Here is a 19333-nt window from a genome sequence, read left to right as displayed (position 1 = left end):
TAAGCTACTCACTTGTAATTTGGGCTGCGTGGGAATTTCTCAGATTTATTGTACCCTTGTAATTAACTTCCCTGGTTTTCTAGACCAACTTAGAACCCATTGGGAGAGCTGGGTTGGACCCATGGAGGATGTGGCTTGGCGAAATGCCCTAATGGCCCCTCGTGAGCTACTTGCCTCCTCCGGGCTACGGCTGGTGCAGACATACTATCTGTATTCTGCATATCTCTCCCCAGCCTGCCTGTGTTGCACAGGCCTTCGCCCAGCCTCCTACCGCTCTTGTTGTGGAATTGGCTCAGCAGACTTTTGTCATATGGTGTGATCTGATAGACATCCAGCCGCAGATTCCTTACCTTTGAACTTCCAGGCGTCAGGCTGGATCTGGAAGATTTTTTTAGCAGTACCCTTGCATGCCGGTAGGTGGTTTCAGTCGACTCCGTGTGACGGCGTCCTGTTCATCGTCATCATGACATCCGTATTGTCAATATAACCGCCACTCCGGTGCACTCACGTCAGTTCTCTTCTTTCCACACCAATCTGTGTCGAACTAGAAGACTTCGGGGTTCAAGCCGCGCAGCGCCTGTCACCGCTCCATCTCGGTCACGGACCCCCATTACTTTGTCTTTGCTGCCTGGAGCGCGACCACGACTCCAAGTCACGCTTTGCCTGCCGGGCCATGGCGCCGAAGGGTTTGAGGGAGCAGTTGCTAAAGTTTCCCGTGATCCGGTGTCCTGCACCGTGGATTGGACCCGTTCCCGTGTCTGGACCGACGCCGGTGGTACCTCCTCAGTGCCCTTCCCCGGTCTCGCGTCTGGCGCCGTGATACTTGCCGGTGGTGCCTCCCTGATCCTCATTCCTGACCTCACGGAGCTGGTTGGGCGTCCTCCGACGATGAGACTGGTGCCGACGGAGCCGTACGGCTCCATGACATTCACCCTGCCCTATTCTGAAGGGTACGGGATGGAGAAAGATTATGAGGGGGAGCGAGATCCCTTAGAAATCTCGCACCAACAGGACATGAACTGGGTGATGCCTGTGTTTTGGACACCTCCCCAGACTCTGGCATGCTTTCCGCTCCTACCGTGGCTACGGAGGAAGGAGCATCTTTTGCCATGGTGGTGCGTAGGGCTGCGGAGGTCTTTGACTTACAGCTTCCTACAGTGGCGGTCAAGACTAACGTCTTTACAGAGGTCCTGCAGCCTGGGGTCTCGAGGTCGGTACCCCTACTGCCTTTCAATGAGACCTTAACAGACTTCCTTCTGGGTACCTGGTCCAAGCCCGCTTGATCCCCCTGCACCGGGCGATCTACTTTTCCTCACCATTCACCCACCCCACTACCCAAAGCTTGGTGGTTCAGGCTTCCACTTTTCATGGCGTGTTCCCTTCCGTACCCACGAACACGGAATCCAAGAGACTGGAGAACTTTGGAAAGAGAAAATGTTCTTCTGCCAGTCTGGTATTGCAGTTGGTGAACATCGCATGCCTTTTGGACCGTTACTCCCATTCGATACAGGATACGGTTGCGCAGGTGCTGCCCAGAGTCTCGGAGGAGGACCGGGCTCCACTCTTCCAAGCTATCTCAGACGGGCGAAAGCAGCTAAGTCCACCATCAGATGTGGCTTGGACCTGACAGTCTCGCTAGGCAGAGCGATTTCCACGACGGTGGCCATTCGTCGCCACGTCTATTTGAGAACGTCTGTTTTTTGGGGGTTCTAAAGGCTAACCGCATGGACATGCCCTTTGATGGCTCTCGTCTCTTCAGAAGACAAGGCAGATGCCGGCCTTGAGCACTTCAAGGACTTGCAGGCTACGGCCAAGTCTTTGGGCCTCACTACAGCCCTAGGGCATCATCTGCTTTTCGCTCCTTTCGTGGCTACAGAAGGGGCTATCAACCACACCAACCCTACTCCGGCCAGAGGACCCTGCAAGTTCAGCAACCTCTGTGGGGGCGTGTACGTGGTTCCCCCGACCCCATGGGTCGGAAAACCAGAAGTCAAGTCCGATTCCCCAGGATCATCCTCAACCAGTTGGTTGCAGACTACGCCATCATTTGCGCCACTGGCAAGACATTACATTGGGCATGTGGGTGTTGCAAATAGTCCGAAGGGGTTATACCCTCCTCTTCGAGAGTGTTCCTCCATCTATGCCCCCAGTGCAAGATCTGCTGCTAGAGGATCATCTTGCTTTACTCTGTGAGGAAGTCAAGGCTCTCTTGGCCAAGGGAGCCATGGAAGGGGGTTCCTGGACCCGAAGTAGGCAGTGGGTGCTATTGCTGCTACTTTCAGGTCCCAAAGGAGGATAGAGGCCTGTCCTAGATCTGAGAGCCCTCAACCTCTTCCTAAAAAAGGAGAGATTCAAGATGCCACTCTTGCTCAGGTACTGTCTGCTGTGGACCAGGGAGACTGGATGGTAGCGCTGGACTTGCAGGATGCTTATTTTCATATTCCCATCCTGCCTGCCCATCGTCGGTAACCTGGGGTTTACGGTTAGTCACAAGCACTTTCCATTTGCTGTGCTCCTCTCTGACCTCACCAGCGCCCCCTCGGGCGTTCACAAAGATGATGGCGGGGTCGCAGCCCATCTGTGGAGATCAGTGGTCCCAGTCTTTCCCTAGCTCGACGACTCAGTCGAAAGCCGGCTCGCCCCAAGCAGTCGTCTCCCACCTCCAGGCTACGGCGAACCACCTGCATTTGCTGGGGTTCACTATCAGCGTGCTGAAGTCACCCCGCCCCCTCTCAGACGCTCCCTTTCATTGGAGCGATTTTGGACACTGCAGTTTCGGGCCTATCCTCCCGAGTGACGAGTCCACGATATTCAGGCTATGATACAGATGTTTCAGCCTCTATCCTGGACCCCAGTAAGAATGACTCTGAGGCAGGTAAGCCTCATGACCTCCTGCATCCTGCTAGTGACCCATGCACAGTGGCACATGCAGGCTCTGTAGTGGAACCTGAAGTTCCAATGGGCACAACATTGAGGAAATCTCACCGACCTGGTTCAGATTTCAGAGGGCACTGCAAAAGATTTGTAGTGGTGGCTAACTGCGATTGGTTCAAGGGAAGACCCTCTCCCTTCCCCACCCAGATCTCACAGTAATGACAGATGCGTCCCTTCTGGGAAGGGGCAGCCATCTGGTGGAGGTGGAGATCAGAGGACTCTGGTCTTCGACCGAAGCCAAGCTCCATATCAGTCTGTTGGAGCTTCGGGCAATCCAACTGGCACTGAAAGCCTTTTTGCTGTCAATAAAGGGAAGGTTCGTACAGGTGTTCACGGACAACACTACTGCCATGTGGTACATCAACAAACAGGGCGAAGTGGGGTTGTGGGCCCTGCGCCTTTGGACTTGGCTGGAACAACAGGGCATTTTCCTGGTGGTACAACATCTGGCCGGTTCTCTGAACGCCAGGGCAGACTAGCTCGGTCAAAGGTGCCTCGTGGATCACAAATTGCATCTCCATCCGGAGGTTGCGCAAGGTCTTTTTCAGCGGTGGGGAGAGCCTTGGTTAGATCTGTTCGCCTCCGAAGAGAACGCACAATGTCAGCGATTTTGCCCGTTGGAGTTTCCAAGGTGGCCCTCGCTCAGCGACACTTCATCGCGAGTGGAGCTCAGGCCTCACATATGCCTTTTCGCCCATACCACTCCTGCCCAGAATGTTCAAGAAGACCAGGAGCGACCAGGCACAAGTTATTCTTGTGGCTCCAGACTGGGCATGGAGAGTTTGGTAGCCCGAGCTTCTAGATATTGGCATCGATCCTCTGATCAGGCTGCCCCATTGGAAGGATCGTCTGTGGTAGCCGCAGGGGAGGGTTCTCCACCCGAGCCTGTCATCTCTCCGGCTCCTTGCGTGGAAATTGAGCTGCAACAGTTTACAGCTTTTGACCTTCCTCCTGAAGTCTTTGAGGTTATCTTGGTAGCCAGGCATCCCTCCACAAAATCTGTATGAGCCTGCCAATGGAACAAATTTTTTAAATATTGTACAGACCGGGGTATTGACCCCCTTGTCTGCTCCTTTATCTAAAGTCATTCTATTTCTACTCTCTTTGGCCCAGCAGGGCTCTGCTCTGGGCACATTTAAGGGCTCTCTTTCAGCCCTTTCATCTTTTCTTCGGCTACCTGATCAGCCTTCTTTTTTCAAATCTCCTCTGGTGCAGAAATTCTTGGAAGGGGTTAATCCATTTGCTTCCTCCTTCGCCTTTTAATCATGCTACAATGGGACCTTAATTTGGTTCTCAACTTTCTGATGTGTGCACCGTTTGAGCCGTTGCACACAACTGTCCTCTGCGGTTCCTTACATCAACGATTTAGAAAAGGGGGTGGTGATGAACAGAGTGTCTGAGTTAAGCAGACCACTCTTACCCAGTCCAAAGATCAGGGCTTGATCCATCACTGTTATTTATCTAACTGCCCCATCCCAGCTCAGAACCTGGCTATATGCAAATCAGTCTGTCCCTGGCCCAGTGCATCATGGGATCAGGGCAGGCTAAACTACCAAGCCAATTCTTCACCAGTAAGGAGACAAGCTACCGGGGACCGGTTTCTGGCATTTCAGCCTTCTTCGGCCCGGCTTGCTTGAATTCTGATGGAGCAGTGAGAAAGGGACTCATGTCTGAGTATACCCTGCCACACCTATAGTGGCCAAAAACGATTTAGAAAAGGGGGTGGTGATGAACAGAGTGTCTTGAGTTAAGCAGACCACTCTTACCCAGTCCAAAGATCAGGGCTTGATCCATCACCGTTATTTATCTCACTGCCCCATCCCAGCTCAGAACCTGGCTATATGCAAATCAGTCTGTCCCTGGCCCAGTGCATCATGGTAACAGGGCAGACTAAACTACCAAGCCAATTCTTCACCAGTAAGGAGACAAGCTACCGGGGACCGGTTTCTGGCTTTTCAGCCTTCTTCGGCCCGGCTTGCTTGAATCCTGATGGAGCAGTGAGAAAGGGACTCATGTCTGAGTATACCCTGCCACACCTATAGTGGCCAAAAACGATTTAGAAAAGGGGGTGGTGATGAACAGAGTGTCTGAGTTAAGCAGACCACTCTTACCCAGTCCAAAGATCAGGGCTTGATCCATCACCGTTATTTATCTCACTGCCCCATCCCAGCTCAGAACCTGGCTATATGCAAATCCGTCTGTCCCTGGCCCAGTGCATCATGGGAACAGGGCAGACTAAACTACCAAGCCAATTCTTCACCAGTAAGGAGACAAGCTACCGGGGACCGGTTTCTGGCATTTCAGCCTTCTTCGGCCCGGCTTGCTTGAATCCTGATGGAGCAGTGAGAAAGGGACTCATGTCTGAGTATACCCTGCCACACCTATAGTGGCCAAAAACGATTTAGAAAAGGGGGTGGTGATGAACAGAGTGTCTGAGTTAAGCAGACCACTCTTACCCAGTCCAAAGATCAGGGCTTGATCCATCACCGTTATTTATCTCACTGCCCCATCCCAGCTCAGAACCTGGCTATATGCAAATCAGTCTGTCCCTGGCCCAGTGCATCATGGTAACAGGGCAGACTAAACTACCAAGCCAATTCTTCACCAGTAAGGAGACAAGCTACCGGGGACCGGTTTCTGGCATTTCAGCCTTCTTCGGCCCGGCTTGCTTGAATCCTGATGGAGCAGTGAGAAAGAGACTCATGTCTGAGTATACCCTGCCACACCTATAGTGGCCAAAAACGATTTAGAAAAGGGGGTGGTGATGAACAGAGTGTCTGAGTTAAGCAGACCACTCTTACCCAGTCCAAAGATCAGGGCTTGATCCATCACCGTTATTTATCTCACTGCCCCATCCCAGCTCAGAACCTGGCTATATGCAAATCAGTCTGTCCCTTGCCCAGTGCATCATGGGAACAGGGCAGACTAAACTACCAAGCCAATTCTTCACCAGTAAGGAGACAAGCTACCGGGGACCGGTTTCTGGCATTTCAGCCTTCTTCGGCCCGGCTTGCTTGAATCCTGATGGAGCAGTGAGAAAGGGACTTATGTCTGAGTATACCCTGCCACACCTATAGTGGCCAAAAACGATTTAGAAAAGGGGGTGGTGATGAACAGAGTGTCTGAGTTAAGCAGACCACTCTTACCCAGTCCAAAGATCAGGGCTTGATCCATCACCGTTATTTATCTCACTGCCCCATCCCAGCTCAGAACCTGGCTATATGCAAATCAGTCTGTCCCTGGCCCAGTGCATCATGGGAACAGGGCAGACTAAACTACCAAGCCAATTCTTCACCAGTAAGGAGACATTGCACCATCAGGATTCAAGCAAACCGGGCCGAAGACGGCTGTAATGCCAGAAACCGGTCCCCGGGAGCTTGTTTCCTTCCCAGTGTAAGAATTGGCTTTTGTAGTTTGGTTTGCCCTGTTCCCATCATGCACTGGGACAGGAACAGACTAATTTGCATACAGCCAGGTTCTGAAACTGGGATGGTGCAGTGAGCTAAAAAACGGTGTTGGATCTAGCCCTGATCTCTTGACTGGGTGAGAGCTTTCTGCTTTATTCAGAGACTCTGTCCCTCACCACCCCTTGTTGTAAATATTTTTGTCCACCCTAAGCGTGGAAGGGTATTCTCAGATGTGAGACCCTTGCTCATTGCACCATCAGGATTCAAGCAAACCGGGCCGAAGACGGCTGTAATGCCAGAAACCGGTCCCCGGGAGCTTGTTTCCTTCCCAGTGTAAGAATTGGCTTTTGTAGTTTTGTTTGCCCTGTTCCCATCATGCACTGGGACAGGAACAGACTAATTTGCATACAGCCAGGTTCTGAAACTGGGATGGTGCAGTGAGCTAAAAAACGGTGTTGGATCTAGCCCTGATCTCTTGACTGGGTGAGAGCTTTCTGCTTTATTCAGAGACTCTGTCCCTCACCACCCCTTGTTGTAAATATTTTTGTCCACCCTAAGCGTGGAAGGGTATTCTCAGATGTGAGACCCTTGCTCATTGCACCATCAGGATTCAAGCAAACCGGGCCGAAGATGGCTGTAATGCCAGAAACCGGTCCCCGGGAGCTTGTTTCCTTCCCAGTGTAAGAATTGGCTTTTGTAGTTTGGTTTGCCCTGTTCCCATCATGCACTGGGACAGGAACAGACTAATTTGCATACAGCCAGGTTCTGAAACTGGGATGGTGCAGTGAGCTAAAAAACGGTGTTGGATCTAGCCCTGATCTCTTGACTGGGTGAGAGCTTTCTGCTTTATTCAGAGACTCTGTCCCTCACCACCCCTTGTTGTAAATATTTTTGTCCACCCTAAGCGTGGAAGGGTATTCTCAGATGTGAGACCCTTGCTCATTGCACCATCAGGATTCAAGCAAACCGGGCCGAAGATGGCTGTAATGCCAGAAACCGGTCCCCGGGAGCTTGTTTCCTTCCCAGTGTAAGAATTGGCTTTTGTAGTTTGGTTTGCCCTGTTCCCATCATGCACTGGGACAGGAACAGACTAATTTGCATACAGCCAGGTTCTGAAACTGGGATGGTGCAGTGAGCTAAAAAACGGTGTTGGATCTAGCCCTGATCTCTTGACTGGGTGAGAGCTTTCTGCTTTATTCAGAGACTCTGTCCCTCACCACCCCTTGTTGTAAATATTTTTGTCCACCCTAAGCGTGGAAGGGTATTCTCAGATGTGAGACCCTTGCTCATTGCACCATCAGGATTCAAGCAAACCGGGCCGAAGACGGCTGTAATGCCAGAAACCGGTCCCCGGGAGCTTGTTTCCTTCCCAGTGTAAGAATTGGCTTTTGTAGTTTGGTTTGCCCTGTTCCCATCATGCACTGGGACAGGAACAGACTAATTTGCATACAGCCAGGTTCTGAAACTGGGATGGTGCAGTGAGCTAAAAAACGGTGTTGGATCTAGCCCTGATCTCTTGACTGGGTGAGAGCTTTCTGCTTTATTCAGAGACTCTGTCCCTCACCACCCCTTGTTGTAAATGTTCCTTACATCAAGACAGCTTTTTTGGCGGCAATAACTTCTGCCAGGGGAGTAAGTGAACTCCAGGCGCTGTCTTCAGAGCCTCCTTACCTGATGGTCTATCCGGAAACAGTGGTACCCCGGGCTAGGGCATCTTTTCTACCTACGGTGGTAACACTTTTCCATCTGCGACAGTCTGTTACCCTGCCCACCTTCCATGCGCCCTCACACCCTTCCAAGGAAGAAGAGTATCTCCTTCGACTGGACCCAATAAGAGCGTTGTTGTTCTACCTCGATTGCACCAGAGAATTCTGGGTGGATGACCAACTCTTTATAGGATACGTGGGTGCAAAGAACGTTCATGCTGTCCAGAAGAGGACTATATCCCGATGGGTTATCCTCAGTATAAAAACTGTTACGCCTTAGCGAAGGAGCCCCCTGAAGGGCTTAGGGCCCATTCCTCCAGGGCAAAAGCAGCCACCATAGTTCTTCAGCGTGGTGTTCCCGTTTGCGATATCTGCCAAGCTGCAGCGTGGACACCTCTGCACACGTTTGCCAGACATTACTGCCTGGATTCCCAGGTTCGCAGAGAAGGCCTGTTCGCTCGCTCTGTTTTGCAGGATGTTCTTGTTTAAACCATTCCGCAGTCCCTCCTACGGGCATGTTGTTGCTCGGGTATCTGTTCAAAAGTAAGGAATCTGCGGCTAGATGTCTTTAACAGATGAACAATTTAGCTACCTTTGGTAACGCCTTTCCTGGTAGAGACAGGATGTAGCCGCTGATTCATTTCCGACTCACCCATCCTCTCCGCGGAATTGGTTTTAAGTGTCGGGGATGCTCCCTTTCAGGGCCCTAGTTGTTAATTTTATAACACACAATGGTTAGTCAATTTATGGCTTCCCGATTCAGGCGTGGAAAGTCGTGAAAAGTACGGACGTCAGCACGCCGGAGTGGCGGTTATATTGACGACGCATACGTCACGATTAACACAACGCTGACAAAGTCACACGGAGTAGACTGCCATCTACCGGCGAGCAGGGGTACTACTAAGAAAAATCTTCCAGATCCAGCCTGACTCCTGGAAGTTCAAAGGTAAAGAATCTGCGGCTAGATCATGTTTCTACCAGATAAGGCGTTACCGAAGGTAAATAACTTGTCCATCTTGCCCAGTGGTACATCTTCATTGGGCGTGGATAACCTGAGATTTGTCAGATGTCCTTGGGTGGAAAGTCCCCTGTGCCCCCCTGTGGATTCTCCTTGGTGTGTTTGAGGGCTCTGGGGGCACGATGGCTGAAAGCGCATTCCTGGGAATGGACCTTTTAGTCGTGAAACGTGATATTGCTACACAATGGCTGTCTCCTTCTCCCCCGACTCTTGAGATGGAGACGGGGTGTGGATTGGTGTGCACAACAGGAGCGTGTGGTCTTTGAAGCCAGGGGTTACCCCAGAAACATGGCCGGGTGTGGGGAAAATGGTTGGGTCACTTGGTTTGAGGCTGCTATTTACATTTATTACTGGTCATTCCTTACTCTCTATGTGATGTACTGCTTGAGGGCTACTTCCCTGTACAATCATAATACTGTGTCCTATTTAGTGCTCTAAATGTGCAATATGTTCTTCACTGCCATTTTAATGGCTCAAAATGTAATAACAAACTGTTTACCAAAAGAATTGGGACAATATAGTGCCACTCAAGGAGTCCCTCTTTGCCCTGCACTTTTTCTTCCAGGCCAACAGTCGCAACATGGATACATTTGAGAAGAGATAAGTACCGTGATACGAACTCCATTAAAGCAACCAACATGTAACTATCTTCGGCTGCTGTGATAAGCAAACGTGGGCACACATTGCTCTACACATACATTTGCTTCCCATAGACAAAAGAAACAAGGCAATAGGCATTATGATTGACAGAAAATAAGGGGCCATCGGCTCAGCAGGAACAAGACTAGTGAAGACTTTTGGTAGTAAGTGGAAGCAGCAGTGTTAAGACACCAACGTTGGTTCAGGAGCACTTTCTGCAGACCAGGGTGCAGACCGGCATTCTCGACATGCCGTATGATTGTGAGACTTTATCTGGTAAACGTGTATAGGTTGCCCTGCAGCAAAATGGACACTGCGCCTTTATTCGAAGCCTTTCAAGTTTGTAAGACAACTCCATTCTGTGACAGAAGCGGTTGCAGCATGTGATATTAAGGGGAGGATGCCAGTACCATTGTATTCAACAGTACTACAGACAACCATATCCTGAGTAGGCATATTCCAGGTACCTTCAGCGCTCCGTTTGTCACCAAACAGTCAATGCACAGAAGTGCAGACGAAGCCAGAAGACCACTCCTAGAGCACCTGACTTTTCTAACCACCTGCTGCATCCTAATGCGATGCTCCAGCCTGCCGGGAGCCAGTTAGCAAATTTTTTTTCTTTTCAACAATGGTCTTGGACATTATACAATTTGGCTACACGCTGAATTTTATCCAAAAGCCACCACAGCCCTGAACTACCTCACACACCACCCTACAGGTGCACCAGCATCTGTCTCGACAGAAGTAAGATAACCTGGCCCAGTAACTCAAGAGGGTGCTCAAGATTGTTATCCGATGTCAGAAGAGAAAAATAATCTGTTCCTGCTTCTTCCTTTAAAAAAGCCTATGACAAGAGTTTGGCTCTCCATGTACTATCGCCACCGATTAAACAAGTACCTCAGAAAACATCATTTCTATTTTGTAATGGTGCTTTTGAAATCGGTTGTGCAGCTTCTACAAGAGGGGAAAATTCTGGGGTCTCCTAAGTTGTATGCGTTTATATTCTCATACACCCAAACATTGCAAGGTTCTCATTTTCTCAGTGGCCCGTAACTTTGCGATTTCATAGTGCTTCCCTTTGTCTTCAAATCAGCCCACAGAATCTTCACATAGTGTCTTGCACTTGTGGCAGACGATAAGTATCTATTTATTTGCTTATGATAACATGCATCTCACTTTTATTCCTGATAAACATTGGTATACTTCCCTCTTATTTGGCACTGATAATACTTTAAATCATAGGATCTCAAGTAAGTCACCAAATATCTAATGTAATGTGGATGCCACCATCACTGACAGGAGGTAGTAGCCCTGTGTTGATGGTCACTGGGTGCATGAAAGGTAGTTGAAGTTCCTTTATAAAGGCAAAAGACAGTAGGACATACTAGACTTTTACAGTGCAAGCGTTAATACTTAAAGGTGAGAATGAAGAAAAGGAATGTGCAGTAGTGGACAGAAGTAAAGTATAGTGGAGAGATGCAGTAAACTGTATTGAATTATGTTACAGTATTTACCAGTAAATACCTAAAAATTACTTTTGTTTTTGTCTGGATTACTCTTGCTTGAATATCACTTGTTCTGGAAGAAAGACCTATTGTCATAATATCTTTATACTTAATTCATGGCTCAATGAGATCGGAATTAGCCAATACTGGGCCCTGATGTTGTGAACATTCATTTTTTGGACTTAGGAGGGCCACTCTCAATTAGCTTAATTCTTTCCTTTGTGAGTCCGTGTTGACTTTTATCAAGTATTTGATCCAGTACATTTTCAGAAATATGAGCGCTTTATCCATAGAACATACATTTTTAGACTGTCTAAATATTTTTACATTATCAGCCCCTGTTGATCTGCATCTTGGATAAAGAGTCCTATTCTCCCAAAATATGTTTTTTTGTCGCCTGCAGTTCCCCACATCAAGCTGATATGAATTATTCGGTCTTTCTGGAGTGATATTGACAATTATTTGCTGCCAACCTTAAATTGCTGATGGTGAATTATTCCTCCTGCACAAGAATTATTTTTTTTATGTACATTTGAATAAGATGTTTGACTAAATATTTTTTCAATCAGTGTTCTTCCTCAGGATTGCATTTCTAAGTAAAATGTAAGAAAAGAATGGCATAATCAAAAGTAGCTATTTCATCTTTTATTGCTTATCTTTCTGCCATCTTCTAGTATCTTAGAATTGCCATCCTTTTGAGAAGAGATCCAAACTCATTTAATGATTGCAGTTTTGTTTGTGGAAGATTGAAAGCTGAAAAATAGGGTTGTTCAACTCTGTGTTCTTTTAGTTACATCTGGAATCTTAAACCACATTCTTGCATTATAGCAAACCCTGCTAATGGCAGAACTACCTTCATTCTCACATTTCAAAATATATATAATTGACCTAAACTTATGTAAATAGTCTTCTTGCCATTGTGTATAAATAGGATTTCGTAAAATTAAATAAATGTTCAGCCATGCATTATCTTAGCTCGCTCAAGAGTTTAATACTGTACAGTTTCCCCCAGTAGAATGATCTTGGATCAGGATGACTTTATCCCCCTTTACCTATCGCCTGCATTTGTTTTCCTTTGAGAATTAATTAATTTTATTTCACTAAAAAACTAATAATACAATCTTCTGATAGATAATTCAAATTGCAGATTCCGCCCCCTTAGAATATTCAACAGGTGCTAGATTGGATCTGGACATATTCTAGAAGTGCTTCAATGCGCAACTTGGTGGCACTGTACAGCTCTTCTTTGACTCTCATATAAGCACCTGCCAACATCTGTTCCTTTCTTTCCACACCTTTAAACATAGATCTGCTCCAACTTTGGTGGTCTTCTGATGACTTCCAAAAAATGAAACCTAGTTTTCAAGGGAACCAAGTGCCCCCTTAAAACGACAGGTTTCTTAACATGTCACAACTGCAGAAAGCAGATTTCAGTCACTGACACACTTGAGGTATGTCTTTGGTGTTAGTGCTCAGGGCATGATTCCAAGTCATGCCTGGTTTGCACCCTTATGCACCTAAAAGTGATCCGAGACCCTAAAGTAAAGCTGTACATTACCAAGCACAAGAAGTTGTACAAGGCTTCACGTAAGTCCTGCTCCCAATCCAAGTCAAGGACTCCGTCCCACACTTGTTTCAGAGGTTGTTCCCATGAGAAATCACCTTTGCAGTCAAAGTCTACTAGCACTTCGAAGTCTAACCCCAAACAGAAATTCAAGAAGGCAAAGTGGGACTCAACCCCACCCTGCCACACTCTGCCTGAAGAGAAGACGCATGTGTGTAACGGTGTCATTCGGTCTCCCTCCTGATCTCCAGTTGTGGAACTTATCCTGCAGTTGACCCTGATCGGTCGCAAATTTCCCAGTCCATTGATGACGCTGCAGCGGGTTAAGGTCTTTAAGAAGGCAATGCTGTGAATGTTTGGCACTCTCCTGTCTCCTTCAAGCGCACCTTCGTGCCTGGAGGATCCACAGGAGACTTCAGTCAGATTACCGCTGGCAGATCCGTCCTCGGTGCTGTCTGAACACCTTGAACCAGTCACAGGTTCCGCACCAGCTCCACAATCCTCGTTGGTCCCTCCTTTGCTGCCGGTGCCAGTGGAGAATCTGGTGCTGACTCTGATGTCTGGTCCTGAACCGCCTTCGATTCGATCCAGGTAGCTCTCTGAATCCATCACAGTGCACCCAGTCACCATACACCCTAGGTCTAATTCTATGCTTCCATTACCGGGGAGACGTTTTCAGAGGCTTTATTGGTTTTTTTGTTCCAACTCTGAACGGAGCTTGCCACCATTCAGAGATGATGATGGTTGAGTTGAGTTGGGTATGGTTTACCACCATATTAGGTTGACAGTTTCTACATGGACTTACAGGAGGCCAGTGGGCTTGATACATGGTTCATTTTGCCTTTTGGACCCCCATAAAAGAGTGCCTCTTTCACTACGGTAATCTGATCAACAGTGATGTTCTGGATCTCCAACTGGCTTCTGTTGAAGTCAAGACAAATGTCCTTACTGAAATTTTGCAGCCTGTGACTGCCTTATATGAGCCCTTGCTTTCATTCAGTGAAACTCTTACTGACATCTTAAAGGGCACTTGATCTAAGCCTTGTTCCTGCCTACCGGTGAATTGGCAGGTGGCCAGACACCACTGACCGGAGCTGGCGACACAGATTTTCTCACCAAGCACCCCACACAGAAAGTCTTATTGTACAGGCCTGGACCAGTAAGGTGAATCCAAACTCATTTCCAACTGCTCCTCTGGAAAGGGAATCTAGGAGGATTGATGCTGTTGACAAGAGCATGGCAATCTTGGCAATTCCAGCCTAGTCTCAGAGGAGACTTCTCAAGATTTGCAATGGTGGCTGCTCGAACACAGTTTGCTTGGCGGCAGGTCTCTCTCCCTTCACCATCCAGAGTTGACGGAAGTGACCGATGCTTCAGTGATATATTGGGGAGGTGGAGATTAGAGCACTCTAGTTTCTGGCAGAGAGCCAGCGCCGCAGCAGTCTGCTGGACCTGCATATTTGTCTTGCTCTGAAGATCTTCTTGCAGTCTATTAAGGGGAGGCTAATGCAGGTTCGTAAGGAAAATATCACTAACATGTCGTTGTGCAACAAATGTCAGAGTTGGGTCCTGTGTCAAGGTGCTATTCTTCTCTAGTTTTTCGTTGGAGTGCTGGGTAGATTCCTTATCGCAAACCACCTGGCAGACTCCCTGAATGCCAGAACCAACAGACTGAGCAGCTAACTTCCGGCAGATCCACTAGTGGTATTTACATCCCGAGGTGGCGCAGGGCATCTTCCAAAGTTGGGTAGAGCCCTGATTATATGTGTTCTTCACTGTCGAATACAGTGTTAAAGATTCTGCTTGTTGGAGTTTCTGCATTAACTCTTTAGGATACGCATTCTGGCTGAAAACCAAAATGGAACTTCATGTTTGCCTTCCCCCCACTTTCTCTCTTCCTCTGAGTTCTGAAGATCAAGATCAACCGTGCCCAAGTCATCCTAGTGGTTCCAGATTGACCTAGGAGAGTGTGGTACCATGAACTTCTGGTCATGAGTCTCTGTTGTCCAATCAGGATGTAACTTCGCGAGGACCTCCTATTCCAGCTCAGGGCAGGGTCCTCCTCCCGAATCTACACAATCTTTACACATACAAGTACAGATTGAACAGCGGCAATTTACTGTGCTTGAACAGCAGTTTAAATTGTTGGATTTCATCCTTGCTGCGAGGTGCCCTTCCATAAATTCCATTTATGGTGGGTGCTAGGGCATATTTGTGACCTGGTGTGTTGTCCTTTTCCTGGCAAAGCTGTCAGATAGCCTTTGGTTTGTTTGGTCATTAGCCCAGCTAGAACTTGCTGGGGGCACTATCAAAGGTTATTTGTGGGTCATTTCGGCCTTTCTATGTTTATAGGACCAACCATCCTTTTTCAAATCACCAGTCGTGATGAGGTTTGTTAAAGGTTTGACGTAGGTTTCCTGCCAAGCCGTTTATGATGCCATAATGGGACTTTAATTTAGTCTAGACATTTCTCATGTGTAGATCTTCGAACCAATGCATAGCTGCCCATGGCATCTCTTGGCGTTGAAGCCAGTCTCCTTCATAGTGATATAATGCTTTGGTATGTTCTAAGATGAGGAATCTGTAGTTGGAAGTATCCATCAGACGAGCAAGTTACTTACCTTTGGTAATGCTCTTTCTGCAGGTAACTGTAATGGCGGACTCCTCACTAACCTGCGGCCTCCCCGTTGTGCGAAGTATTTTATTTATTTTTTTACATTTTGAAAGGTCATGAGTTAATATTTAGCACACTATAACCAACAATTGTTCATGCTGTGTATCGGAGTTTGCAGAAAGAGTAAAGATGAAAAAATTAAGTCTGCATGCAGGGGATAGCTCTTATATGCGGCTGCACTCTGTTACATCGGGATGTTATGTAGTCCATGCGGATTTGCATAATGACACCTAGTTGTGCATGGGAGCACCACTTTGAAACAATCTCTGGATATAGTGAGTGCCTGCAGATATTCTAAGGTGAGGAATCTGCAGTCAGAATATCCACCGGGAAGAACGATAACATAGGTAAGTAACTTGTTTTTTACACTGAAGATCTAGATTTCATCTTCTCTTCCTTTCCATAGCCATGTAGGACCAATTCAAAGAGGAAGACCCCCTCATGCATCTTCTTGTCTCCTAAATATGGCCATTCGATGCAACATTCCTAAAGCAGTGGTTTAGTTGTTGACTGTAAAACTTGGAACCAAAAAATTAACAATGTTTCCAAATTGCAGTGTTTTTTTAAATATTACATCCAGCGATTGATCCTCCGCAGTTTCATAAACTGGCCTTTTTGGCATGCATTGTTAATTCCTTAAACGTGAATCATGGAAATAGTTTTTCTTCCTAAAAAAGTAATTTACTTGCTAATATTTGGAGAGGGAATTTCACTTAATCTTCCAAACGTTAACTGAAGGTCTGGCCGCACTGAAAAGTTACTATTAATGGTATGCAGATTTTCAGCAGCGCTTTTGACATGCTATATCACTGATATTCCAGTAAAGATAAATTCCACAAGCAAAACTATACACATTTCATCATGCATTATTTCTTCAACGTATATTTCTTTTTCATTTTAGCCATTTGCGTATGAAATATTTGCAATACAATGAAACGTTTTCGTAAGGTACCATCTATAATATACGGTTCTAAGCAATAACTCTTCAACTAGTTATGTGATTCACTAAAATACTTACCTCTTCAAATTTACAAAGCACAGTTAATTACGATAATACCTAGAACTCTTTTTCTTTGCACTAACCATTCAGACATATTATGTAATATTTTCTGCCTATGACTTTGTACAGGTTAACATTTAGTAGATGTCATTAATTTACGATGTATTTTACAATTGCTGTTCTGCATGTTTTTAAATGTTTTACTGCTCAAACTGAATTTAATTGTTCTATTTTTTAATAGACCGTAAAAAAGACTTGGTGAAACTTCAGGCTGGAGAATATGTGTCTCTTGGCAAGGTGGAGGCTGCTTTGAAGAATCTTCCGTTTGTAGATAACATCTGTGCGTATGCAAACAGGTAAACAAGCTTACGAGTTCACATGATTACACAGGAATTGTGTAAATTAACTTTGCCCCCAAACATTATAGTCAAAATACTACTAAAAAATATTTCATTGAAATTAGTCATGTATATGTGAGACTTAACACAGCAATCACATGCCTTCTCATCCTACCAAGTCGTAAAAGATTACTTAGTTAGATCTCTGGTCTTATACATGTTCATTATCTGCCCGTAAAATGGATCAATGCGATGAGCACATAGCCAGTGGCTTGTAGGTTACAGTTTCTAATCCTGACATATCAATTCATGGTTTTGTGTAGTCGAAGCTTACACATCGTGGCTCCAGTACCATCTCAAATAGAATACTACATAAAAAAGGCAAGACCATCGCCTGCAATGGGTCCAGACCAAATTCCAATTACGGTCCTAAAAAATAACCCAAAGGAATGGAGTCAGATTTTAGCATGCCTCTTTAAATACATATATAGAACAGGAAAAACCCCAATGTCCTGGAAAGGAAGCATTGTTATTCCAATACACAAGAAAGGCTCCAGGCTGCTCCCAAGCAATTACCGCCAGATTGCTCTTCTGGACGCAACCGGGAAGATTTTTGCCGCTGCTCTTCTAGACCATCTAAAAGAGTGGGCCTTCTCTACCGGCTCTATTCCACTTAACCAAGCCGGGTTTAGATCCAAACATTCGGTGACAGATAACACTGCAGTACTCCAAACACTACTAGCAAAATACGTGATCAGAAAGTCGCATGCAGTGTATGCAGCCTTCGTAGATTTTACGACCGCATTTAAAAGGGTTGACCGAGACATACTTTGGAAAAAACTGCAGCAAATGGGAATCCCTCAAAATCTTCTTCACCTAATAATCTCACTGCTCTCCAGGACATGGTGCCAAGTCCAAATGGGGAGAGAGAAGGGCCTTACAAGTCCAATACCAACTTTAAATGGTCTGCGTCAAGGATGCCTATTAGCTCCCTTATATTTGAGCGACCTACCGGAAAACCTTAATCGGGTAAATAATTTTCCACCTAAGATTGCAAATTTTAAAATCCATTGTTTGATGTACGCAGATGATGTAGTGATTCTAGACCTGACCCCATTTGGGCTCCAAAGAAATCTGTTGGCACTTACTAAATATACTGGAGAAAATAATTTAATCCCAAATGTCACCAAAACAAAAATAGTACCGTTCACAGGAAAGAAGAATCATGTCAAATATAACTGGACACTAGGGGGAAACCCATTGGAAATTGTAAAAGAATATATATATCTCAGGAGAATTTTCACCCAGTCCCTGCACAACCTGCCTCACTTGCAAAAAATGGGTCGAAAAGCAGACGTCCACATAGGAGCCCTCCAAAGATTATATACTTCCACCGGTCAAAGAAATCTCTCTTCTTTGTTACAGGTCTATAGCTCTAAAATCCCAGCCGTTCTATCATATGCAATAGAACATATTCCAATCAATGAATGGAAACAAATTGATATCAAAGAAGGGAAAATCCTGCGGAAACTAACCAGGATGCCGCAAGCTGTGCCGGTTCAAGCTCTCCGGCTTGAACTATCATTAGTCAGCTCTTCTTCCAGAGGGATTACGAATATAATTAGATGGGCATATAACCTGGTCCATGCTGATCAAGGAACTTTACGAGCTCTGTTAAAAACTGAAACACTTGACCCAGACTCTCCGAAGTATGTGTTTTTCAAAAACTTATGCAGAGCTTTCTAATTATCATCTGTGACTTTGGATATGCTAAAATCTTGGTCACCAGCCCAACTGAAACTATGCCTAAAGCATCTTACCCCCAGGTTAAGCATGACCCTCGACAGGCAATATTGCTCTGTCCTCTTAACGTACAAACAGTACGCGGATACAATCGTTTTAAAAAAAAACGCAACAATATATTTTTTTTATCTAAATCATGGAGTCAGGTGAAGTATTATTCTACTACGACTTGGGATATTACCCCTGAAATCATACACAATTAAATGGTTACCAAAAGGAGGAGGGTCTAACCTCTGTGACTTATGTAAAAATGGGGTGCAAGATCTCGAACATGTTCTCTTTGCCTGTCTAAATCCGTCTATTGTTGCTGCCAGGAACAGATACATAACACCGATCAAAATCAAATGTAATATACATTCTGTTCAGAATTTGATTACCCTTTGCAATGCTCCACCCAATGAATTTGTGTGTATCAAAGTGTATAACTTTTTAAAATCATTTTTAAAATTGTATTAGATAGATAATTTTAAAACCAAAATTGTAATTTTATTGCTAAAAATGTGGTGTTCTCGCAAGAGAACTGAATCAAATAAACTAAACTTGAAGTGTAGTCGAAGATAATGCAATGTTTGCTACTGACTTTTCTTATAACAGTGCCCATTAGTTGATCCTTTTTATAGTTCAATTTGGTTTATTGTTATCCTGCGTTGCTAAATAGTTCCCATATTATCAATGAATTGATAGGTGCTTGGGCTCAGCCTAGATTGGAACCTGAGATTTGCTGAACACCCCCCCCCCCTTCCTC

The 19333-nt window shown here is 46.0% G+C and overlaps 1 protein-coding gene across 1 annotated transcript in view; it reads left to right on the top strand.

The window, feature by feature from the left end:
- Nucleotides 1-19333, top strand: part of ACSL3 (acyl-CoA synthetase long chain family member 3) — a 569394-nt gene that overhangs the window by 487458 nt on the left and 62603 nt on the right. The window contains exon 13 of the mRNA XM_086943874.1: nt 16689-16803. Coding sequence (XP_086800000.1) covers nt 16689-16803 — 115 coding nt within the window. The remainder of the gene's footprint in view (nt 1-16688; nt 16804-19333) is intronic.

Source organism: Lissotriton vulgaris, chromosome 11 (assembly GCF_964263255.1).
Source record: "Lissotriton vulgaris chromosome 11, aLisVul1.2, whole genome shotgun sequence".
Lineage (NCBI taxonomy): Eukaryota > Metazoa > Chordata > Amphibia > Caudata > Salamandridae > Lissotriton > Lissotriton vulgaris.
Note: the sequence above shows the minus strand (reverse complement) of the source record. Positions and strands in the feature narration are given on the sequence as shown.